Source organism: Artemia sp. Qi Xiang Cuo, chromosome 15 (assembly GCF_049724085.1).
Source record: "Artemia sp. Qi Xiang Cuo chromosome 15, ASM4972408v1, whole genome shotgun sequence".
Lineage (NCBI taxonomy): Eukaryota > Metazoa > Arthropoda > Branchiopoda > Anostraca > Artemiidae > Artemia > Artemia sp. Qi Xiang Cuo.
Window position 1 is genome coordinate 30,494,327 of NC_142808.1, and position 27,239 is coordinate 30,521,565.

The following is a 27,239-nucleotide window of genomic DNA, read 5'->3' on the forward strand; positions in this document are numbered from 1 at the left end:
CCTCGTCATCTCTCGCTTTCTTTGATGGAGGTGGGGTACATTCTTCGCTATTTGCTTTACCCATAGCTCTCTTTACAGCTGGAGGGGCAGCAAATTCTTCATAATTTGCCTTAAAAAGAAGAGAAAAGAATTAGTATCATAATAATTTCCCCTTTTTTTTACAGAAAGAAAGTTATTAACCATAATTTTGTCTAGAAAAGCATTTATCTCATTTCAGTAGAAACCCATAGCATAACTTTCGAAATGTTATAAGCTCAAGAATCAGAGGGAGGCTTTAAATTAGATAAAAGATCGTTAACTCAGCGGCCTATAGACCTAAATTTTGCAAACATAGGTTAAAATGCTATTCAATTTACAAATAATATAAGCTTCTTGCAACTCCTAAGGACTTTTCTTTCTAGCCTTGCACAGTTTGTTTTCATTTTACAACGAAGCTGTTAGAAGCGAGGCATTGCCCCCTCCCCCCTTTTACATAATGTCCTAAATATATTGTTAAACCTTAATTTGAAAATAACTCGTTTCTCTACTTCCATACATGTTGTGTAGGCCTAGCTTAATTATTGCAATCTCTTTTTATCTGAAACTGTTTTAATTTGACGGAAGAAGATTTCCATTGACTTGACCGCGTTTGTAAACAAAACCGGAAAAAGAGTGCCAGCTAATTATAGGCCTCGCACTGGAGTCTTGTGTCAAAACAAAATGGCATTTTCATTAAAAATTGAGATAAGTCAGCAGACACTTTAAATCACAATAGAGAAAGGCTAAAATTATTTCTATTTGCAAGAAGTTTGTTGTAAACCAGTGAGGGGGGGGGGTTAGGTTTTAAGGGTACAAAAGAATATATTTTATGTTTATCCATCGAGTATAAGGATTGTATGGTGATTTTTGTATTGTATGGGGGGGGGGGTGACCACCTGAATATACTGGAGGGTGACCAAGGAAAATAATTTTATTTGAAAATAAAAAACAGGAATTTAACGAAAGGATAATTAATTCTATTTGCGAGAATTTGATTGTAAAACAATGGGGTGGGGTTAGGTTTTGAGGGTAAAAAGAATATATTTACGTTTTCCGTCGAGTATAAAGATTGCAAGGTGGTTAGGTTTGAGGGGGGGGGAGGGGGATTTACGTGAATATAATGGAGGGTGACCAAGGAAAATAAAAAACAGGAATTTAACGAAACGAAAATTATTTCCATTTGCGAGAATTTGATTGTAAAACAATGGGGTGGGGTTAGGTTTTGAGATTAAAAAGAATATATTTTACGTTTTCCATCGAGTATAAAGATTGCAAGGTGGTTAGGTTTGAGGGGGGGGGATTTACCTGAATATACTGGAGGGTGACCACGGAAAATAATTTTATTTTGAAAATAAAAACGGAACTTACATGGTAAATTGAGGTTGTCAATGCTTCTAATTCATCAAATTTATCCATTGTTGTTTCAATTGTGTCACAATACTTTCTGATAATTTAGTCACATTGCATGTCTGTTATATACGAAATCTCAAGGGCGAATTGTTATGTAACGGGGAAATCATATGTAACAAGCCCTCTGATTGCCTGAGAAAGGATATGTATCCGACTCGCTGATTGGCTGAGAAGGAAACACGTGATGTAACTGTTTCCTGGAAACTCATAACATTTGCCTCGGAAATAACAACAACAACAACAAATGCTGTTTCTTGACATCATAACATTTACCTCGAGCATGTACATGTTCAAAACAACAACAAATGCTGTTTTCTATTTCTGGAAACTCATAACATTCGCTGAGAGCGTGCACTTACAACAACAACAACATTGACCTTGACATTCGCTGAGAGCGTGCACTTACAACAACACCAACATCAACACCTTTGGAAATTTAGGTCATTGACACACTTTGATTACGCAATCAATTTCCCAGAAATCCATTTCCCCTAGGGACTCTATGCCCATATATGGTGTGCAAAAAAGTTGTAGGTGGCAGCAGGGGTGAATCGTGGGACCTATTGAGGCCTTTCTACTGGTTTCATTTATTTCTTGAGGTTGATTTGTGATAGTTGTATGCTTGGTTGATTATTTTATTTTATTTTTGTTCATTTTTGGTTTAACGGAGTTCTTTACTTTTTTTTTGAATAACTTGTTTTGTGGAAAAAGTTTTTTTTAATTAATTTAATTCTAAGATAAACCGGGCTCGTTGAATGCATTGACACGGGACTAATGAATCCAACAATATATGCATTCTGTCCTTTCGATCCAACTGACAGCTATAGGCTTGTAGCAAAATTGCATTTTTCAGAGGGAACACAAGCCTTAAAGAGGTCCTAGACGGTCAATCATTTTGATCAAAAGCTTCCTTCAGTCGATTGACTTACGCATGATTGTCCGTCTAGGAACCTGTTTGACGCTTGAGTCAAGTGTTGGCGGTGATCGATAGAAAGTTTGAATGACTCAATCATCAAACAGTTCGTGGTAACGAACTGTAAGTAAGGAGCGACCCGGCTCAATGGTAACCGAAACTCTAAAAAACGGAATTTTGATACCAATAGATACATCAAAAGAATCAAATTTTAATTCTGATTTAAAATGTATAACTTTAATCAAGTTTATTCTTACCCATCAAAAGTTCTGCACCTGAGAAAATTTGGCTGATTTTCGAAAAAAGGGCGAAAGACCCCCTAAAATTATAGAGCCTTGATGAAAATCATACCATCATATTCAGCGTATCAGAGAACCCTACTGCAGAGGTTCCAAGGTCCTATCTACAAAAATGTGGAATTTTGCATTTTTTGCCAGAAGAAAGATCACGGATGCGTGTTTATTTTATTTTTTTTTGGTTTTTTTTTTTTTTTTCCCAGGGGTGATCGTATCGACCCAGTGGTCCTATAATACCGTGGGAGGGCTCATTGGAACGAAAATTAAAAGTTCTAGTGCCCTTTTTAAGTAACCAAAAAAAATTGAGGGCAACTAGGCCGCCTCCCACGGTCATTTTTTCCCAAAGTCACCCGATCAAAATTTTGAGAGAGTCATTTTGTTCAGCATGGTCGAAAATATTATAACTATGTCTTTTACGATGACTTAATCCCTCAAAATCCCCAGGGGGAGGGCTGAAAGTTATGAAATTTACCTAATGTTAACATATAGTATTGGTTATTGGGAAGTATACAGACGTTTTCAGGGAAAAATTTTTCTGGTAGGGGGGTGGGTGGGTCGGGAGTTATATGGGAGGATCTTTTCATGAAGGACGTTTTCATGGGGGAAAGGACATTGCTATGAAGGGGGCGCCGGATTTCCCATCATTATTTTTAAAAAAATCTGAAATTAAATATAAAAAACAAGTTTTTCAACTGAAAGTAACGAGCAACATCAAAACTTAAAATGAACAAAAAAATATTAGCTATATGATTGGGTTCATCTTCTAGTCAATACCTCGCTCTTTAAGCCAAAGATTTTTTAGTACTTTCATAAGAGCTATTTATTCTAATTAACGGCCTTTGCGATTAAGGGGTCATTTTTAAGGAATTGGAACAAAATTCGAACTTTAGCGTAAACAGCGAGGTATTGACTAGGGGGCAAACCCCCTAATATACATATTAAAAATATATGAATATAGAAGTTCATTACGTAAGTTAATTCGTAAGTTACGCACATTTATTATTAATAAAAACGTTCGTAAATAAAATTCAACAAGTTTCGAGAAAGCCATTTAACCAAATAAAAGTAAAATTAATATACAAATTTCGTTTTAATTATTCATGCAGGGTGAGCCAAAATCGAAACCTGTATTAATTCAAAAACGTTCACAAATGAAATAAAAAAAACAAGTTTTTTTTTTAATTGAAAGTAAGGAACGACGTTAAAACTTAAAAAGAACTGAAAACTTTCTGTATATGCAAGGGACTTTCCTCTCCTCAACGCATCACTCTTTACGCTAAAGCTTGACTTTCTCGCAACTCAATTTTTTTTAAACAATAAAATTTTGTTTTAATTGCAAATTTTTTTAATTAACTTTAACGAAAATCACACCATCAGATTCAGGTTATCAAAGAACATTATTAAAGAAGCTTCAAACTCCTATCTGCAAAAATGTGGAATTTTGCATTTTAAAATAAAAGCTGCATTAACTAAAAAACGATCAGAAATTAAATTAAAAAAACAAGTTTTTTAAACTGAAAGTAAGGAGCGACATTAAAACTTAAAACGAACAAAAATTATTCCGTATATGAAAGGGGCTGTCCCGTCCTCAACGCCTCGCTCTTTAGGCTAAAGTTTTTTTTTAATGTTTTAAAAAATATAGTTGTGAGACAGAGCCAAACTTTAGCGTAAAGAGCGAGGCGTTGAGGAGGGGACAGCCCTTTTCACATACGGAATAATTTCTGTTCGTTTTAAGTTTTAATGTCGCTCTTTACTTTCAGTTTTAAAAAAACTTGTTTTTTTATTTAATTTTGATCAAAAGCAGTGTGTTGCAGTATAGTAGCAAAAGCAGTGTGTTTGATCAAATTAGCTATAGTCGAGATTGAAGGGCTGATTGAAGGGTCGATTGAAGATTAATTGAAGCACACGTCAATGGATCGATGGAAACTTTCGGTCAAAATGATTGACCGTCTAGGGCTTCCTGTAAGCTTGCACGATTTAGAAAATATGCTCTTGCCTCATAAAACATTTACTTATTATTATTTTTGTGGGAAGTTTTTTTTCTTTTTATTGTAGGTTATATTATACAAACTATATTTTGTGATGCCTTTTTCTCGAGTTTGTTGTCAACTGTGCAAAATCAGAGGAACACTCAACGAGGAACCATAACAAACTATAAGAACAAAGAACACAAATGACTAAGACTAAAACTCTTCGAACACTTACAGTTTACAGATATTTGTTTTGCGTAAATAGGGTTTGATAGGGGGGGGGGTGTCAAATGATGCTATTCTTATACTTATGTTTATGCCATTGTCAGTTTGCATCTTAGGATTTATTTCAGTTTTTCCTAGCGTCCTATTTTCTTTTTCCAGCTGGGTGCTTAAATATATGAATGAATCAACAGATACTAAGCTGCGTTTCTCATCAAGACAAAGGATTGCAGTTACGCTGGGCATGGTAACCAACTTTTAATTTATTATGCTTTTCTTCTTAGAACTTCTTAAAAATTTCTTCTAGTGTGTAATATATGTTTACAGAAATACTTACAATAATTTATAATAAAACTTTTGTGTTTCTCCTTTTTTTTTCGAAAGAGCATAAAGGCATGGTTTTGTCAAGCTCAGAAGGATGTCCATCTTGAAAAAAAAAACCATAAAAGATGGTTTTTACTGTTGTGCTATTTTGTCAAGCTCAGAGAATGTCCATTACGTGTTGACCAAAATAATTGGCGTATCTCATAGTTTCATAATTTTACAGCAGAGCGAAAATAAGGTATTTATTACTTTTGACAGATCGGATCTTCTGTTCTTTGATTTGAGAGCAAAAAGACTTATAAAAATATTTTATTAAAGTATAAGACTTTATTAAACTTATAAAGTTACAAACTTAAAAAGTTTGTAGCTGATTAAAGTAGCCTCACTTTTGAAGAGAGAGAGAAAAAAAGGAAAAAAAGATAAAAGCAATGCACGACCAAAAAACTAAAGTTATTTATCAGAAGGCAACGCTCTAGCGTTGTCTACAAATAAAGGGTCAAAAGGCTTCAATGTATTATATTTGTTTTGTTTTTTTCCAGAGGCACTTCATATTGAAGGGGTGGTAGTATAAAATTCGGACGGAAATCATTCGATTGGATGTCGGAAGCTCTTGTGCCCTTCTTAAGAGTAAAAAGTGGTTGAAGGACAACCAGCCCCCTACGCGTTTTTTACCCCAAATGAATTCCATCAAAATTTAGAGAGCCATTTTGTTCAAAATAGTCCAACGTTACCTCTGGCGTAGACAAAACTTCCCACAACCTTCTAGGAAAGGGCTGGAAGCTGTGCAAGTTGCCGATTGCTAACATACGCGGTTTTTATGGAAGAGGTGGTAATATAAACTTTGGAGGGGGGGCTATTTCATTGGAAATTGAACATTTTAGTGCCCTCTTTAAGACTCAAAAGTGATTGGAGGGTAACCAGCCCACCCACGCCCATTTTTCCCTAAATGTATCTGATCAAAATTTTGAGATAACTGTTGTGTTTAAAATAGTCCAAAGGGTAAGTAACTATGCCTCCTAGTTGAAAACCTCTCCCCAATCCTCCGAAGGGAAGGGGCTCGTTGGAGCCTCCTCTAACCCTTTTGAGGTGCCCCCTCTACTCAATACTGATCGAAAATTTAAATTTCTATTTTGTTCAAACTAGTTGTAAATTATGAAATCTGCCCACTGTTTACACGCAGAATTTATCATAGGCAGCCCAATAGCGCTGCCTAAGTAAAGAACGATGTTGGCACAACGTATTATTTTTTTTTTTTTTTTTTTTTTTTTTTTTGGTCTTAGAACCAGGCACTTCCTATCGGAGGAGTTGTCGCAGAAACTTGGAAAAGGGCTCATTCGATTGGAAATTGAAGTGCTTGTGCCCTTTTTAATAGTCGAAAGTGCTTCCACGCCCACCATTTCACCAAACATATCCAATCAAAATTTTGAGATAGCCATTTTGTTCAACGTAGTTGGAAGATCTAGAAAATATGTCTTTGAGGAGTACACTCCCGCCACAGTCTTCAGGGTAAGGGTTGTAATTTATGCCCCGGGAGCATATAAGGTTTTTATTGAAAGCGTTGTCGTAGAAAATTCAAAAAGGGCTCATTCAATTGGAAATTTCAAGGACTAGTGCCCTTTTTAATAGTCGAAAGTGATTGAAGGGCAACTAACCCCCCTCTCGCATTCACCATTTCCCAAAACACATGCAATCAAAATTTTGAGATAGCCATTTTGTTCAACGTAGTTGAAAGTTCTGGAAATTAGGTCTTTGAGGATGACAACCCCCTCCCCCCACAGCCCTCAGGGCAATTGCTGTAGGTTGTAAGTTATGCCCTGGGTATATGTAAGGTTTTCACAGAAAGTGTTGTCGTAAAAACTTAAAAAAGGTCCCATTCGAGTGGAAATTGAAATGGCTAGTGCCCTTTGGAAGAGCCGAAAGTGATTGGAGGGCGACTAACCCCCCTCTCACGCCCACAATTTCCCCAAACACATGCAATCAAAATTTTGAGACAGCCCTTTTATTCAGCGTATCTGAAATTATCTGGAAATTATGTTTTGAGGATAAAAACTCCCCCCAGTCCTCAGGACAAGGATTGTAAGTTATGCCTGGGGACATATAAGGTTTTTATAGAAAGCGTGGTCATATAAACTTCAGAGGGGGCTCATTGGATTTCTATTCAGACGCTCTAGTGCTCTTTTTAAGAGTCAAAGTGATCGGAGGGCAGCTACCCCCCCCCCCCACACACACACACCGTATTATCCCGAAATGCATCTAATAGAAATTTTGAGATAGCCATTGTACTCAAAATAGTCTAATTATCATGTAACTAGGCTCTTTGAGTTGAAACAAACCCCAGAGATTAAGGGCAAGGGTTGTAAGTTATGCCAGGGGTATTTAAGGTTTTTATGGAAGGAGTCTAACTTTAGAAGAGGCTCAGTCTTTTTCCCTGAAAAAGACTATGTCAACATAAAACGAACAGAAATTAATTAAAAAAAACTTTTTCCACAAAATAAGTTTCTCAAAAAAAAAGTAAAGAACTACATTAAATCAAAAATTAACAAAAATAGAGTCAAATAATCTAACAAGCATACAACTACCACAAATCAGTATCAATAAATAAATGAAACCCAAAACAAACAGAAATTAAAATAAATAATAGAGTCAAACCTAAAAACGAGCAGAAATTAATATGAGTAGGACTCTAAACCCCATGCTTTCTAAAAGCCAGAATATAATTTGCACTTACTGTTAAATTTCTTTTAAATGTTTTCACTTTTATAACTTTAAAAAATCAAAAATTAATTAAGATTTTAAGGAATAAATATCAGCATATGTAGGCTATATTAAACTGATGATGCATATTTTTTTCAGTAAAGTACAAATTATATTCTGGCTTTTAGAAAGCTTGGGGTTTAGAACCCTACTCATACATTTTGAGTACTATTAAACATAAAACTAAATTAGACAATACTATTTGTGTCCAGATTTTCAAAAGGGTGTATGAGGTTAAAAATTGGTGAAAAATTTTCTCCAACATATAAATAGCAAGCCAAACTATGGATTCTTGTAGAGAAAAAAACGAAAAGATTTAAAAATATTCTTTTATATTTCCACGAAAAAGATTATGTCAATAAAAAACGAACAGAAATTAGTTAAAATACTTTTTTCCATAAAATATATTTTTCAAAGATAAGTAAAGAGCTTCATTAAATTTAGAGGTAAATTGTTTAATTTACTTCTTCAAGTTGACCTGAAAAATAATACTTAATACTATTCCTTAAAAATTGTATCTATGCTTTTTGACAACTTGAATACACTTATATTCTCTGGATCTAGTTAAACTATGCTGAACAAAATGGTTATCTAAAATTTTGGTCAGAAGTATTTGGAAAATTAATGGGTTTGGGATGTGGGCTGCTTGCCCTCCAATCACTGTTGACTCTTAGAAAGGGCGTTAGAACTTTAAATTTCTTATCGAACTTACTCCTTTAAAAGTTTCAATAATATTGCTATCTTTGATAGCGCTGCTCTGCCTACGATATTGCTTATATGCCCTTCTGAAAATCTGCATGTGTATAGTTTTTATTTAATTGAAGCTCCCCCTAAACGTTCCCTAAAAGTTTCGCGTTAAAACCCTTAGTGCCATTAGAGTAATTGTAGTACTGGTATTAATAGTATCCACCTAGTTCCTTCTGGCTAGTTCAAAATCCACCACAACTTACTCTGAAAGGTCTAACATAATAATGTAAGCAGCTCTTAAGATATTGCAGTATCATCGTTTTGACAATCTACATGCTCATAGTTCGTTTTGAGTTAGTTCAACATTAGTAGTAGCAGTAGAAGTAATAGTAGTAACCTTAGCTTTAATAGCAGTAGTAGCAGTAGCAATAGTAGTAGCTGTACTAGTAGCAGTAGTGGTAGTAGTAGTAGAATGAGTAGAAGCAGTAATATTAGGATGCAAATATTGTCTTTTGGTTAGTTCAACATCCCCCACAACAAGCCCTGTAAGTTTCAACTTCACACCCTAAATTGTTCCCAAGATATGGCTGATACGCCCTCTTGACAACCTGCATACAGACGGCGTGTTGCGATTCACTTCACCTTGCCCCCTCAATATTCCCTGAAAATTTCACCTAGATACACTTAAGCATAGTTGTAATAGTAGTCACAGTAGTAGTATTAGTACTAGTAGTACTAGTAGTAGTAATAACAGTATTAGCACTTGTACTAGTAGCAGCAGTGACATGAACATATTGCATTTCGTTTAGTTGAACATCCCCCTCTTCCAGTCCTGGAAGTTTCAAATAAATGCAATTTGCCGTTGCCATGATATTACCAATATACCCTTTTGATAACCTGTATACCCATATACTTCCTGAAATTTTCATCTTAATAGTCTTAGACATACATTTAGTTGCAATTGAAGTAGTAGTTGGAGTAGTAGCAGTAGTAGTACTGTGCACGTATTGCCTTTTGGTCAATTGATCCTCCCCTTTAAGCATTATCTGAAAGTTCCAACTTAATACCTAAATCTGTTCCTGAGATACGCCCTTTTGACAATCTGCATGTATGTAGTATCTTTTGATTTAGTTTAAATTTCCCTTCTATATTCTCTCAGATTTTCACTTTCATACACTTAGCCTTACTGGTACAAATATCATAGTAGTATTCCCCCTCGATATTCTGTCAAATTTTCACCTTTATATAATTAGCCTTGACAATACTAGTATCATAGTAGTAGCGGTAGTAATAGGATCTGTAGTAGCAGTAATAGTGTTGTATTAGTAGTTGTGGTAACAGTAATAGCAGCAGTATCAATAGCAGTAGTGGCATGTGCATGTTCCTTTTTGGTCTGTTTCATGCCCCAGAACATTTATCTTGAATACGGTAAGCCGTAGTAGCAGTAGTAGTAGTAGTAGTGGCAGCAGTAGTAGTAGTGGTAACTGTAGAAGTAGTAGCATGCAAATATTGCTTTTTTGGTCGATTGATCGTCTTCCTTATATTTCCTGAAAGTTCAAAATTAATATACTCAATTATTCCTGAGTTACACCTTTTTAACAACTCATATGTACATAGCGTGTTTTGACTTAGTTAAACATTCGCCTCAACATTTTCTGAAAGGCTCACCTGAATACCCTTCGTCTTTTTGGAAAGTAAAGGTCAAACACGCCCATCTTTCTCTATAACATATGCTATATGTATACAATGGACGAGTTTCCTAGCTTACAGCCCTTGTCCTGAAGGCTGTGGAGGTGAGAGGGAAGTTGACATCCCCAAAGACATAATTACTAGACGTTTTCACTATGCTGTTTAAAATAGCTGTCTCAAAATTTGGATTGGTTATGTTTTGGGTAATGATGGGCGTAGTGAGAGTGGCTGGTCTTCCAATCACTTTTGACTCTTAAAAAGGGCTCTAGATAGAACTTTCAATTTCAATAAAAACCTTATATGCCTCCGGGGCATAAGTTACAACCTCCCCCCCCCAACTCTGGGGGATAGTGTCAACCCTGGAGGCATCGTTATATGATCTTTGGAGTATTTTGAACAAAATGGCTATCTTAAATTTCGATTGGATGCATTTGGGGAAAAGAGGGCGTGAGGGGAGGTGCTAATTGCCCTCTGACCACTTTTGGCTCTTAAAAGGGAACTAGAACTTCCAATCTCCAATCAACTGAGCCTCCTCCAAAGTTTATACGAATATCCCTTCCATAGAAACCTTATATCCTTCGGGGTATAACTTACAACCCCTGTCCCCAGGCTCAGGGTGGTAGTGTCAAAGCCGAAGGCCTTGTTACATGATCTTTGTACGATTTTGAACAAAATGGCCGTCTCAAAATTTCGATCGGACGCATTTTGGGAAAAGAGGACGGGGATGGGCTATTTTCCCTCTGATAGCTTTTGACTCTTAAAAAGGGCTCTAGAACTTCTGATTTCCAATCCTATCAGCCCCCTCCGAAGTTTATACAACCACCTCTTCCATAAACACCTTAAATGTTAATAATGTGCAACTAGCATAACTTATCGCCCTTGCCCTGAGAGCTGGGGGGCATACCCAGGGACATAATTACTGGACCTATCAACTATGCTGAACACAATAGCTATCTCAAAATTTGGATATGATGTGTTTTGGGAAATGAAGAGCTTAGGGGGTGGGGGACTGGTTGCCCTCCAATCACTTTTGACTGTAAAAAGGGCACCAGAACTTTCAGTTTTGAATCGATTGAGCTCCTCTTGAATTTTCTACGACATCTACTTCTAGACGAAGAACCTTGGTCCGAAAAAAATAACTCTTTGTGCCCATGTCGCTCTTTACTTAGGCAGCACTAATGCACTACCTATGATAAATCCTGTGTTTAAACAATTGGCAAATTACATAATTTACGAACCTTGTCCCGGGGCTGTGGGGTGCATGACATTCCCGGAGGCATTAGACATTTTTATTAGACCTTTTAACTACTTTGAATAAAATTGCTTTTTCAAAATTTTAATCATTGTCGAGGGGGTCGGCCATTTAAGAAAGCCAAGAGGAGGAGGCTGGATGCCTCTGATCAGTCTTCAACGTCCCCCTCAATGCACCCTGAAAGTTCTAACTTAATACCCTCATTCTTTACTAGATATTGCTGACACGCCCATTTGACAACCAGCATGCGCATAGTGTATTCTGGTTTTGTTCAACATCCCTCTCAGAATGTCCTTAAAGCTTTACTTAATACACTAATCCTTTTTGGAGATCCAGGATCAAAAGTACCCCCTTTTCCCAATAAACAACCTTATATGTTAACAGTGGGCAAAGTTTATTTGACCGTTAGACTATCTTGAACAAGGTGGCTATTTCAAAATTTTGATCGAATGTCAATCGGGGGAAGGTAGCTAAAAAGGGCATGGAAAGGGGGCTGTTTTCCCTCAGAACCCTCTTAGTTTAACTTTTCCCGAAGTGTCACCTTAATACAGACAGAGCCTTTACAGACAGACACAGAATCGACCATTCCCCATTTCTCTAGTGATAAATCCTTCATTTAACAAAGTGCCAACTGCATAATTTACAGTCCTTACCCCGTGCTGTGGGGGGGTATGGTATTCCCGGAGAAATTGATATTAGACCTTTTGACTATTTTCAACAAAATGATTTTTTTCAGTAATCCCATCAGTGTTGAAGGGGAGGAGCATTTGAAAAGGGCAAAGGGGTCTTGCTACTCTCTGATCATCCTCCAACATCCCCCTTAACACGCCCTGAAAGTTTCAACTTAACACCTTCCTGCGCTCGTTAAATTTCGCTGATGCTCCCTTTTGACAACCAGCATACACATAGTGTGTTTTGATTGTTTTCGACATTCCATATCATCATTTCCTCAAAGTTTCACCTTTATACCCTGGCCTTGTTTGGAGAACCATTATTAAACGCGCCCCCTCTTCCCAATACAAACTTTATACCGTATATTATCAATGGGCAACTTACATAGCTTACAGGCCTTGTCTCAGGTTTGTGGGGGGTTATTTCAACTCCGTAGGCATAGGTTTTTGACCTTCGGATTATTTTGAATAGAATAGCTATTTTTTTGTGTGTGTCTTTGGAAGGAAAAAGACCGTGGGAGAGCTGCCAGTTGCCCTCTGATCACTTTTGACTGTTAAAAGAGCACTAGGATTATCAATTTCCAATCAAATGACTCCGCTAAGTAGTTCATACGATCACTTCTTCCAAATGAAGTGGCTCTGAGGAAAAAAAACAGTAAGAATACATTGAATCTTTGTTGCTCTTTACAATAGGCAAAGCTAGAGGATTATCTGTGATAGTATTTCTTATTGGGAAACTTACGTAAATTTTTTAGCGTAATCTGTAGATTATATTTAACAATGGCTATTATTCTCTGTTGTTGATTTTACAGAGTTTTAAGTTACTCGGTTTGACGACTCAATCCCCATTTGTGCTTCGACTTTTTACTCTGTCTAAATACATTCAGCCGTAGATGAATTTCTAGGAGTGATTAATTTCTTCTTCTTTTTGCAGAAAAAGCCAATTGAGAACCTAATCGTGTCATCAGCGTTAGAAAGGTGTTTGGTGCTATGTGATCTAACTTTGTTAGTTCTCAATTCAAACACTTTGCAGACTGTCTCGTCGAATCAATCGAGACTCAAAGGTGTTAGCTTGTTTTGTTTGAATGAAAATCCTAAAAGCAATGACCCATTTGAGTTGGAGGTGAGTTTTGTGAAATTTCGTTGTAGTAGTTCTGGGTGACATCTGGATCCATCGATGGATCGATATTCACACTTGTAATTTTGTATATTAGCCTACGCAACTATTTTTTGCTCTGATATAATTTTTTTTCATAAAGCTCATAAGCAGAACTATAGTTACCATAACAGCTAAAATTACATTGAATTGCAAACGGAAATTCTGACAATGAAATATGTGGTTAGAGGACAAAGCAAAATTACAATGGAATGAAGGAAGGTGTTAGTTCAACGTCTGTGAGTCTCTGAAGTATAAACAGGAAGGAGGAATTGTTTTTTTAGTATCTATGGCACATGTAAAATTACACAAGATGACAAATGACTGTTAACAGCTAAAGAAAAAGGCATGGAAAAAGAAACACCAACAGATCAAATTGAATTGCAAACGAAAATGTGACTTAAAACTAAAGAATAACACGATAATTATGCTATTGCGTAATTTAGATATTTCAGATAGTACAATAGAATAGGGAACTTGTTATTTTAGCGTATGTAAAGGATAAAAAAGAAGGAGGAATTGAATATACGCCAGAATTTCTTAATTCAATTGAAATTGCTGATTTCCCACCCTATGACTTGAAACTAAAGAACAAAATGATAATTATGCCTATGTTTAATTAGATATATCAGAGGACATGGGCATTGGAACATTCCTATATGTTACTGTATTATATAAAAACGCAATTAAAGCAAAAATATAACGACTAAGGAAAAGCTGGGAAAGAATTTTTTTGTATCTATTACATCATGCGAAATTACACATGATTTTGAATGAATCCGAACAGCTAAAGCAAAAGGCATGGGAAAATGAAGCGCAATGAGATCGGCGGCTAGAAGACCTGCGACAACTAGCATCACAACGAATCCCAAATGAAAATACTAGACAAAGAAATCTACGGTTAGAAGATAATCGACAGGGGTAATTACGTTGAATCGTAAACAGTATCTGCGGCTAGAAGAGAAGCAACCAATGGGAATCATAATAAGTCCCGAGAGAAGACAAATCCTAAAAAATGGACGAGTCTTTGATGCATTAACAGAAAGAAGGAATTGAATTCACGCCAGGATTTCTTATTTCAATTGAAATTGTTGATTTGACACCTCATGACTTAAAATTAACGAATAACGCGATCATTATGCTAATGTATAATTAGAGAATCAAATCTATCTAAGCCCTCCGCGTGTCAAGTACGTACGGCTGCGATAATAAAGCTCAATGTAATGATAGTAATATAGTAATAATAAAGCACAATGACGTAGTTCCTGAATTATTAGTGGTTTATTTACTGTGTATGGCTTTAAAATGTGACAAATATCTTCATAGTTCTGACTAGGCTCAGTAAGATAACATTGCAAGTTTTAATCAGTCCATGGTTTCGAAAGTTCTACCATCTACTGTTATTTGTCGTTTCTGTCTGTGATTAATTAAAAAAAACTGTCCGAAAAATAAGTTTTTCAAAGAAAAGTAAAGGCCATTTTAAACTTAAGCTAAATATATAAAAATACCATTTAAAATGCAAACTAAGAACGAACAGAAATTACTATTAAAGAATAAATGAAACTCAAAACAAACAGAAGTTAAATTAACAATCATAACGAAAAACATACAAGTATTAATAATAAAAATTAATAAATAGATCTTAAAGCAAGTAATGTTTAGATTAAATATTAAAATCAAGCTTAAAACGAAAACAAATATTTTGCTATTAAATTATAAATGAAACTTGAAACGAACAGAAATTGAATAACAATCAATACGAACAAACACACAATATATATTAATGTAAATGAATAAATAAATCTTAAAACGAGTGAAACTTAAATTGAATATGCAAATCAAGTTTGAATCGAATAAAAATAACTAGAAACAAGAGTTTGGGTATCGCTTCACTGCAGAAGCCTAAAACCTACTGCGTCATTGGCGCTTTATTGAAAACAATTCTTTCATTAATTAAGATTTTAGGGAATAAATATCAGCATATGTATATTAAATTGACAATGCACACTTTTTTTCAGTAAACTCATTTGAATTTTTTTTCAGTAGAGTACAAATTATATTCTGGCTTTTAGAAAGCATAGGGGTTTTGAGCCCTACTCATACTAATTTATGCTCGTTTTGAGTTTGACTCTAATATTTATTTTAATATTTGTTCGTTTTGGGTTTCATTTATTTATTGATTCTGATTTGGGATAGTTGTATGCTTGGTAGATTATATGATAGTCAGCGCGCCAGGTGTTAAAAGTGTGAATCGTACCACGACGGAATGGGGCTGCTACGAGAATTAGCCTACCCTCCACCCCCTAAATTGACCACGCGGATTCAAAAATATCAATGGCACTAGCTTGCGAGTGGTGGAACGCTCCTAAACTTGACATTTGATTATATTTTGGAGTTTCATGCAAGATAATGCATCTTCCACATAGTTTGAAGTGCAGTTTCCTGCTTAAAAAGAAATGCCTTGAAGCCATAAAATCTTTTCATAACAAGCCAAGACGATTAGTTACAAAAAATTGCAGAGTTAAAAAAAATGGCAAAACTATATGAGTCTTGAACAGTCTTGGAAAGTATATACAAAATCAAATTGAATATATAAGATATATAATGATATATAATGATATTAATTGTTGAGAGATCCATGAGTTCAAGATTTTTTTTTTCACTGTAATTTTATTTTCGTTTTCAATTCTTTAAGAACTGGAAAATAATAAATTTGTAATATACGAGTAATTCGTTTTCAGTGAAGCACCAATGACGCAGAAGGCTTTAGGTTTTTACAGTTAAAGAAGGGGGCGGTATCCAAATTTTGTTTGTAGTGAAACTATATTTGTCTTGACTAATCTTGAAAAGAAACAATAAGTTAAACTGAATATTTGATGCATAATGATATTAATTGCTAAGAGCTCATCAGTTCAAAATTTTACTGTAATTTTAATATTTATTTTCAATAATAAGTACAAAAGGAAACATTTGTAATATAATTCGTTTTCAGTAATGCGCCAATGACGCAGTAGGTTCTAGGCTTCTGCAGTGAGGCGATACCCAAACTCTTGTTTGTAGTTATTTTTATTCGATTCAAACTTGATTTACATATTCAATTTAAGTTTCATTCGTTTTAAGATTTATTTATTCATTTATATTAATATATATTGTATTTTTGTTCGCATTGATTGTTATTTAATGTATGTTCGTTTTAAGTTTCATCCCTACTTTAATATGAAAATATCTTTTTTCGTTTTAAAGTTGATTTTCATATTCAATCTAAACATTACTCGCTTTAAGATCTATTTATTCATTTATATTATTACTTTTTGTATGTTTTTTGCTATGATTGATTGTTTAATTTATGTTCGTTTTGGGTTTCATTTATTCTTTAATAGTAATTTCTGGTCGTTTTGAGTTTGAATTTTAAAAGGTATTTGTATCTCCTGAGTTTAAGTTTAAAATGGCCTTTACTTTTCTTTGAAAAACTTATTTTTCGGACAGTTTTTTTTAATTAATTTTTGTTCGTTTTTGATCGCAAAAAGTTTCAAATTTTTATGGCATGGGGGAGGGTGCTTACTGTCCGATTATTCTTGACTTTAAAAAACGGATTTAGAACTTTCAATTGAAATCGAAAGAGGCTTTTTTCAAAGTCTATACGATTACCTCTTTGATAAAAACCTTATATATGAACAATAGACAGCTTGCATACCTTGTGGACAGCGATTGACAACAATGAATAGATTGAAAAAATAGCTCCAATAAGGGGGCTTAGACCATTTCACTTGCTGACACAAAGGGATCACGACTGTTTGGAATTGACCTTAATAGGATTTTGTGTGCCAAAGCAATTTTACATCTATCTCAGAGTATGTATTTTAACCTTATAATTGGATAATTATAATAGATTTCCTATGTGTTCTTCCCATACAAAACCCCTTCCCATAAGTTGAAAACCCCCTTTAATAAGTTATGCCCCAGGGCATAACTTACAACGCCTGCCCCCGGGCCCTGGTGGGCTGTGTCGACACCGGAGTTTTTTGTTATCAGAAATTTAAATTATTTTAAAAAAATGTCTATCTCAAAATTTTTTTCTGGTGCCTTTCGGGCGTGGAGGAGAGGGGGGGGCTAGTCCCCCTCCAATCTCGTGTGAATCTTAAAAAGTAACCAAAAGCTGTCCATTGTCAGCCAAACGAGATACATCTTATGTCTATGCAAGCATTTTTTTCATAAAAAATAATGAGAAGGACTCAGATAATCCTGATATTTAAAATCTTTCCTTGGGCGTTGTGGGGGAGTTGTCACCCTCAGAGACCTAATTTTCATAACTTAAAACTACGTTTAATAAAATGGCTGTCTCAAAATTTTGATTGGATGTATTTGGGGAAAAGGTGGGCGTGAGAGGGGCGTTAGTTGCCCTCCAATCACTTTCGACTATTAAAAAGGGCACTTCTATTAATAAGTTTGTACGACAAAGTCTTCTTTAAAATCCTCATATGCCCCCAGGTCAAAACTTAAAACCCCTGCCCTGAGGGATGTGGGAAAGTGTCCTCCTAAAAAACACATTTTCTATTTGTCAATCAACTACGCTGAACAAAATGGATATCTCAAAAATCTGATTGGATGTCTTTGGGGAAATGGCGGGCGTGGAGGGGGGAGGGGGCTAGTTACACTCCAACCACTTTCGACTATTAAAAAGGGCACTAGTCCTTTAATTTCCAATCGAATGAGCGTGTTTTGAAGTTTCTACGACAACGCCTTCTATAAAAACATTATAGGCCCCCAGGGCATAACTAAAAACCCTTGCCCTGAAGGTAGTGGGGGAGTGTCCTCCTCAAAAATATATTTTCTATCTGGAAATCAACTACGTTTAACAAAATGGCTATCTGAAAATTTTGATTGGATGTGTTTGGGGAAAGGATGGGCGTGGGGGGGGGGCTAGTTACACTCCAATAACTTTCGACTATTAAAAAGGGCACTAGCCCTTAAATTTCCAATCGAATGAGCCTGTTTTGAAGTTTATACGACAACACCTTCTATAAAAACCTTATATGCCTCCAGGGCATAACTTAAAACCCTTGCCCTGAGGGTTGTGGGGGAGTGTCCTCCTCAAAAATACAGTTTCTACCTGGAAATCAACTACGCTGAACAAAATGGTCATCTGAAAATTTTGATTGGATGTGTTTGGGGAAATGATGGGCGTGGGGGGGGGGGGGGCTAGTTACACTCCATTCACTTTCGACTATTAAAAAGGGCACTAGCCCTTTAATTTCCAATCGACCGAGCCTGTTTTGAAGTTTATACGACAACGCCTTCCATAAAAACCTTATATGCCCCCAGGGCATAACTTAAAACCCTTGCCTCGAGGGTTGTGGGGGTGTGTCCTCCTCAAAAATAAATTTTCTACCTGGAAATCAACTACGCTGAACAAAATGACTATCTGAAAATTTGGATTGGCTGTGTTTGGGGAAATGATGGGCGTGGGGGGGGAGGGGGCTAGTTACACTCCAACCACTTTCGACTCTTAAAAAGGGCACTAGCCATTTAATTTCTAATCAGATGAGCCTGTTTTGAAGTTTGTACGACAACGCCGTATATAACAAACGTATTTACTCTCAGGGCAGAAGTTAAAACTCTTTCCCTGAGGGTGGTGGGGGAGTGTCCCCCTCAAAAATATATTTTTTATCCGGAATTCAGCTGCGCTCAACAAAATGGCTATTACAAAATTTTGATTAGAGGTGTTCGGGGAAATGATGGGCGTGGGGGGGGGCTAGTTTCCCTCAAATTACTTTCGACTATTAAAAAGGGCACTAGCCCTTGAATTTCCAATCGAATGAGCCTGTTTTGAAGTTGCTACGACAACGCTTTCTATAAAAACCTTATATGCCTCCAGGGCATAACTTAAAATCCTTGCCCTGAGGGTTTTGGGGGAATGTCCTCCTAAAAAACATATTTTCTATTTGGAAATCAACCACGCTGAACAAAATTGCCATCTAAAAATTTTTTTTGGATGTGTTTGGGTAAATGATGGGCGTAGGGGGGAGGGGGGCTAGTTACCCTCCGATCATTTTCGTCTATTAAAAAGGGCACTAAATCTTTAATTTCCAATCGAATGAGCCTTTTTTGAAGTTTCTACAACAACGCCTTCTATAAAAAACTTATATGCCCTCAGGGAGCAACTTAAAACCCTTGCCTTAAAGGTTGTGGGGGAGTGTCCTCCTCAAAGATATGTTTTCTATCTGAAAATAAACTATGTTGATCAAAATGGCTATCTCAAAATTTGGATTTGATTTGGTTGGGGGAAGGATGGGCATGGGGGGGGCTAGTTGCCCTCCAATCATTTTGGACTATTAAAAAGGGCAGTAGCCCTTTAATTTCCAATCGAATGAGCCTGTTTTGAAGTTTCTACGACAACGCCTTCTATGAAAACCTTATATGCCCCCAGGGAATAACTTAAAACCCTTGCCCTGAGGGTTGTGGGGGAGTATCCTCCTCAAAAAGATATTTTCTATGTGGAAATCAACTACGCTGAACAAAATGGCTGTCTCAAAATTTTGTTTGGATGTGTTTGGGGAAAGGATGGGCGTCGGTGGGGCGGGGGGCTAGTTACACTCCAATCACTTTTGACTATTAAAAAGGGCACTAGCCCTTTAATATCCAATCGAATGAGACTGTTTTGAAGTTGCTACGACAACGCCTTCTATAAAAACCTTATCTGCCCCCAGGGTATAACTTAAAACCCTTGCCATGAGGGTTGTGGGGGAGTCTCCTCCTCAAAAATAAATTTTATATGTGGAAATCAAATACGCTGAACAAAATGGCTATTTCAAAATTTTGATTGGATGTGTTCGAGGGAATTATGGGCGTGGGGGGGGGCTAGTTGCCCTCCAATCGTTTTCGACTATTAAAAAGGGCACTAGAACTCTCGATTTCCAATCGAATGAGCCCCCTTCGAAGCTTCTACGATGACCCCTTCCATATGAAGTGCCTCTGGGAAAAAAATACATAAATAATAAATAATAATAATAAAACATTGGAGCCGTATGGCCTGTACTGTAGGCAACGCTACAGCGTTACCTCTGATTTGTGCTTAGTTTAACAATTTAAGGGAAAGTAATCGACAGCAAAGAAACAAAACCAAAGCAAGGGGTTATATACTAGTGCCAATTTGTCTACATTTTATTTCTTTTCGACACATTTAAAGGTTACATGCATACGCTTATTGTTCAACTGACTGCAAAGCCAGTATTTTATTTCCGATGCGTTTAAGGGTATATTACATGTATATACTTAAGGTTCAACTGGCTGCAAAGTCTTAGCATAATATTTTTAAATTCCTCTCTAGAATCTCTGATCGAAGTGTTGCTCCTGCAACATTTTTCTTGGTGAGGCCGACAAAAGGCTGCTGCAACACTCGTGCAACACTTTACGTTGACTATGCAACGTAAATCTTGTTCTAGATGGGGTAGGATATACATCGAGTTTAAAACTATGCATACACATCGTTTTGACTTATAAATGGCGATGAGACTCACTATCTCTTATTTTGGTAAATGCAACATATCACTTTTCTTTTGTAGTTTCATCTCCTAGTTCCCATAATTAAGCCAGGATCTTTTCAACTATCTTGTGTTTTGTGTAACGAAGTTTTTATTTTATTGTTCACGGAATGTGGGTATTGTAGTCCCCCCAACAAATTGCTAGCTTGTAGAGTTTTCCACTATAGTTTTTATGCCCAATTCTGAATCCTACGTAAAAAGTTATTTTCCAAGACTGTGGGCGACAGAGAGATTCTGGGAATACATTGAATTCCAAGGAAAATACCGATGGAAATAGAATCACTCGTTTGTCAATTTTTAACACAGAATTCACGTTCTTTTACCTTTCTGCCAGCCTTAGAAACTACTCATAAGGCATCAGTGCCGGATCTAGTTTTTTTATGGCACCGTCAATACTGTAAATATTACAATTTTCGTTAAGAATGAAAGTTGAATGTTCCTGGGGAAAAATAAAGGCATTTAGTTTTATATGATTGTTATATACTAAATTGCTGTTTTTTCAACTCACTGTTTATTTAAACAGCTTTCGATAGACGCATAATGCTATTTATTAAAAATAACTTTACTCTCTCGTACCCTCTCAAAAAGGTTTAAGCCTAGCTATATAATATTGGGTCAGGTTAATAGAAAAGGAAGTGTAACATTTATGAAATATATGTTGTATAGCTGTAATGTTGTAAATAAATATATGTTGTATAACGCCTTTCGGGAATAAGTAAGGATACAAAGACTTTAGGAAATGCTTCTTTTTTTTTTCGGTGTAGGGACAAATATGATTCTTTTAGTTCACAAGTAAACTCCCAATGGTTGTCAAAACAGGTACTAGCTTACAGATTCGTCTTAAACTTTTCATCTTAATTTCAATGCACAAAATTAAAGAGCCAGATTTAGCCTCGCCATAAATAATGTAACAAGAGTCATGAGACGTATATATCGAAGCTTAGAAAGAAGCTATAGAAGCTTATGCACAAATTACAAAGAACAGATCCTGCCTTGTCTTAATTCATGTATAAGATGACCAGAAGAGTTCATAATCATACTCACCTCTTCTTAGCATTCTTATTGCCTCTCTTATCCTTATTATTCTTTTCTTTATTTATACAACGGTGTTCTCCGTAGGCATTACTACTTATGTTCGCCTTGTTCACTTTAATGCCCAGGCAAGAAGGATTGTTCTTATTGCTGTTAATACAATGGTGTTCTCCTTAAGCATTACTACTTATGTTCGTTGTTAATACAATGGTGTTCTCCTTAAGCATTGCTACTTATGTTCGCCTTGTTCACTTTAACGCCCAAGCAAGAAGGATCCTTATTGCTGTTATCCATCAATTAAGATAAGTCACTAAATCAATTAAGACGGGGTTTCAGCTGAAAAAACAAAAACAAAAAAAACTTTTGTTCGCCTCTTTCACTGACATTGAATATTTCAAGCGTTAAATACAAACTAAACAAAAATATAGGTAAAGCCATGATTACGCTAACGTTGCCTTGGAACAATTAATGTTAATTTCTGTTGCCTAAAGTTTACCACTTTTGCTGCAACTGATGAAACATTAAATAAAACAAAAGTGCTTTTGTGTCGTTAGGCTCGTATGCTGGAATCTATTCCATGGAGGGGCGGCTTGTCGAAACCCCTAAATCAGACGAATTATAGTGGAGATGGGTAAACTCGCAGGGGTACCAATTGTGGGGTAGATTATTAAAAATGTCGTTTTTCCGGTTTTGTCATTAGGAAAAAACAGACCAGCCCATAGATTTGATAATAACTTTTTCGTGTCTTTATTAAAAAAAAAGACCGAACAATCTTTGCCTCCCAACATTTTTTGAATTGGTGCCCCCCTGGAAACTCTAAAAAATATTTTAAAGGGGATCTACCTAGGTTGCCCACCTAGCTGGGCAGCAGACAACCGTTGAAGCCTCGCCCATGCCCATTACATCGCTCCATCATCCCAATGCACAAATAAGCACTTAAAGCAAAACGGGAGGGAAAGACCAGAGGCTACTAAAAACGTAAAATTATGCTTAACAAATCACTGGGGTATTAAAATTTAACTAATTTCAAACGTTGAATTAGTTTTTTTGGTGTTTTTTAATTTTACTCTTCGACTTCTTTTGTCCCCTCCCCCTTGGGGGGCGCACGCTCCTTCCTAGATCCATCTCTGTAGGGCATTCCTACCCTTAAGGTCAGCCATTAGTATACCTCTTTTGTAGCACTCTCCTACTATATTCGTAAGGCTTTCAATTGCCTGTTGCCGGAAACGAGGAATTTGAAACTGGACACATTCAAAGTTTCTTATTGTTTCTTATGCCTCGTAAGGTTATTGGGTCTGTTGTTTATAATGATAAACTGACAATATACAAAGAACACAGTAAGAAGAGTTTGATTCTTACCTATTGCTAACGGATTTGAAAATGCGAAAACTGCTATGGAATCTGCTGTTGAAGTCCCAGGTCATTTACAAAAACAATTAAAAAACAGTTTGTCTATTTTAACCGTCAAAAAGGGCTAAACTTTCATATTTTACCGTCAAATTTTTTCCGTCCAAAACGGATAAAAATAGTCTATTGTAGCTTAACGTTGGGAGTAAAAATGATAATGTTGTTTGTTTGGTCTAATCTTCGCCATTTTCTACATAGTAGGATACATTTCTTGCTTCTTTTTCTCCATTACTGCTAATCATTTTCTTTTAACCAAGCACATACTCTTCTCAGTAGCTGCATATCTGTTTTTAAGTTCAGTTTATTTTCAGGTCTGTGCTGTGCGAAAAAAGAAGTTTTCCCTTTATGTATTCAAAAATGACCATTTTCATTTGAAGAAAGAATTAAGTCCGACGAATTCTATTCCCACCGCTGTGGCCATGGATGGTAATTTCCTCTGTGCTGGAATGACCACTCACTATGCCATCTACAATGCTGAAACAGGCGGAAGTCAAGTTATCTTCGGTAAAGAATCTGGGAAGGAAAATTCGATTGTGAAACGCGTGGGGAATGAAGAGTTTCTTGTCATGGGTCCTGGGAGACTGGGAGTATTTGTCAAGGCATCTGGTGCCTCTGAGCGACCCCCACTACCCTGGGAGGAAGATGTCCTCTCAACTTGTTACTCTCACCCTTTTGTCCTAGCTTTAACTCCTAAATCTGTTTTAGTTTTTAGCATTACGGACTACCAGCTCAAAGAGAAATTACCTATATTTAATGGCAAAGGGATAGGTAATTTTGATGGTATAATTCTTGCATTTTCGAAAAGAGCAGTTTTACAGCTGTCAAGTATTCCTTGGGACAAGCAGGTAAAGGCTTTAATAGATAATGAGCGGTTCGAAGAAGCCATTGATTTTGCAAAACATTCTTACCATTCTAAACTTAGTAAAGAGCAGTTTGACTCTGAGCTGAGAAGAATATTAGTTGAAGTGGCGTTTAAATATTTTATCAACGGCGATTTTGATTGTGCTAAAGATCTATTCATAGAGGGGGCTGCTGATGTACGTGATGTCATCAGTATATTTCCGACTTTAGATATAGCACACAAGTCATCATTTTCTACTGAAGATCTAAGAAGCGCACGTCGTGCCTTAAGCAGCTGTGATTTTTTATCTCAAGCATTGGTTTTTCTTAAAAATTATTTACTACACTTGAAACAACACTGCATAGACTCAGGAGCCAAACAATTAATCGACACGGCTTTGATTTTAGTTTTCGTCCAACTTGATGACTTAACAACCCTGGTAGAACTATTAAATAATTCAAAATTTGTTGCTGATACCTCGAAGTGTATCTCATTTCTTGGAAGAAAGTCAAAATATGTTTCTGGTTTACTATACTGGAATGCTGGATATGAAAATGAGGCTTTTGACATTTGGATGCAGAATGTTTTGGCCGAATCCACAGATTCGTTGTGGCCAGGAGTTGAATTTTTAGTTACAAAATTAAGCTATATCAATGATATGTCTGTATTTTGGAAGAATATTGGCACTTTCTTGAAACATATGCCGGAAACTGGGCTGTGTATTCTTAAAAGCAGGTGTGAAATTTCTGACCTCATTGAAGCCCCAAAACTATCATTCGAAACAGCTGTTGACTTTTTGCAGCAGTATCCATCTTTACTACGAGATTTTTTAGAACACGTAGTTTTCGAGAAAAAAAGCCAAACAGAAAAATTTCATACACAGCTTGGGCTGTTGCTGGCTGATAGTTTAATAAAAGATGAAAATAATGAAATTGTTAAGGAAAAGTTTTTTAATTTGTTGAAAAATTCAAAATTCATTAAACATCAAGTGATTCTTGGTCGGATTGAATGCACTCCTTTAAATATTGAAAAGGCAATAGTTTATAGTCGACTAAACGAGTTTGAAAAGTCATTTAAAATACTAGTCACACAATTAAGTCAACATGACCTGGCAATTAGCCTTTGTATGTCCACTGATGATAAAAAATCTAGAGAAAATGCATTGTATGAACTGTTATGCACTTATCTATATAGTCAGGCAGATAACGCTGTTACCGATCTTTTTGATAAACATGCTAGGAATCTCCTTAGCCAATATGGGCATGAATTTGATGTATTCAAAGTGCTGAAGATTCTCCCCAGTAATTGGACCTTGAAGGATGTCCAAAATTTATGCGTGTCCGGTGCGAGGTCAGCTTTGAGTGATTCTAAAAAAAGAAGTGTAGAAAGAATGTTACTAGAATATCAAATATTACGAATTAATGACGATTTGGCCAAATTACAAAGTGAACAATTTAATATTGACCGACTCTTTTGTAAAGTTTGTAAAAGACAAATCTTTTCGTCGGGTTTTGCAAGATTTCCAAATGGTACTATTTGTCATGTTAGTTGTATGATTCGCAAAAATATTTGTCCTGTGACTGGGGAGGTTTTTTCTTTCAAAAGTTGAATGTCAGTTTCACTTTTCTCAGAAAAAAGAAAGTGTTTCATGTAAGAATAAGAAAAAAATAGAAAAGAGAATGTATGTATATTAAGAACTGATGCTATGGAAATGCTTAATGTGTACAATTTCTGAAAGTAATCCAACATTTCTACATACTCGTGGCTCTTTGGCCTATAAGATTTTAAGCAACCCGCGGAAAATAAGAGTTTTCCTATAGTTAATTGTTTTCCTATAATTAATTTTCCTATAGTTAATTGGTTTTCAAAAAGAAGAATTATTCTTCGTCAGCACCAGTTCAAAAAATCTAAAACGTTCAAGTGACAGAGTAGCAGTTTATCAATGTTTGCATGAATACCTTCGAGAGATAATCCGAGCTAAAGTGGGATCACATCGATTATCAGTTTTTAGTGACCCTGTATTCAAAAACTAAGTATGCTCTAGTAAGAATTGAAAATATTTTCTGTTATAAGAACAAAGATTCTTAATTTTAACCCTTGATTAAACATTTGCGATTACTCTGAAAGAAATTGAAGAACTGAAAATTTAACCGTCTAATTTAGGGAAAGTTCACTGCCTTTTTTTTTTTTTATAAATTATTGGTTAAACTTACGCAATTTCCTTGGATTATTAGTTTGGGAAAAATATAATCAGTTTTTTTTTGTTTTACGGGTGACACCCGGACTGTGCTATTACAATTTTCTAATCTTTCGTTTGCTGAGTCTTAATATTATACTAATTTTCCACTTAAACATTCCTTTTAAATGCAAGAGAAATTATCAATGTGCATGGAAATATTGATACAATATACGTTTTGACTTATCTACCATGTTACCATGATGCTACCAAGATGTTACCATGTCACCAAGATGTAAAGTGGAATTCAAGCTGTATCGTTTACATTCACTATAAATTTAATCGTATTAAAGATTTATAGTTCAGAATTTGGAATTTTCGCACTAAGGAAGGAAGTAAAAGATATGCTAGGTATTTTTCCGAGAATAGATTCAAGAATAGTTTAACCCTGGGTTCCCACTGGTGCGATTTCACGAAAAAACGGCCGTTTTTGCGTGATCCGTCAAATTTCCTCCGTTTTTTGCTGCAAGTTTCTGCGTCACAATGGTTCAACGGCTGCGTTGAAATTATCTTGCACTAAGGAAGGAAGTAGAAGATATGCTAGGCATTTTTCCGAGAAAAGATTCAAGAATAGTTTAAACCTGGGTTCCCACTGATGCGATTTCACGCAAAAACGGCCGTTTTTGCGTGATCCGTTGAAAATCGCATCCGTTATTTAAAATTGAAATCATTGTAGAGCCATAAATTGCAAGTGACTGAGAAACTAAACATGTTATAGATAAGACTTATATTTTTCATTGGGCATAGTTAGCCAAGGCTATTAATGGTTAGCCCTTTGAATATTTTCTTGGCATCTAGAATTAGATTAAGCCTATTGTTA

The 27,239-nt window shown here is 35.9% G+C and overlaps 1 protein-coding gene across 1 annotated transcript in view; it reads left to right on the plus strand.

Annotated features, from left to right (window-relative positions):
• Window positions 1-26,785, plus strand: part of LOC148943541 (transforming growth factor-beta receptor-associated protein 1-like) — a 29,299-nt gene extending 2,514 nt beyond the window's left edge. Inside the window, exons 3-5 of the mRNA XM_089101163.1 lie at window positions 4,992-5,076; window positions 13,141-13,329; window positions 23,654-26,785. Of these exons, the coding sequence (XP_088957289.1) occupies window positions 4,992-5,076; window positions 13,141-13,329; window positions 23,654-25,792 (2,413 nt within the window). The 3' untranslated portion in view covers window positions 25,793-26,785. The remainder of the gene's footprint in view (window positions 1-4,991; window positions 5,077-13,140; window positions 13,330-23,653) is intronic.
• Window positions 26,786-27,239: the final 454 nt, after the last annotated feature.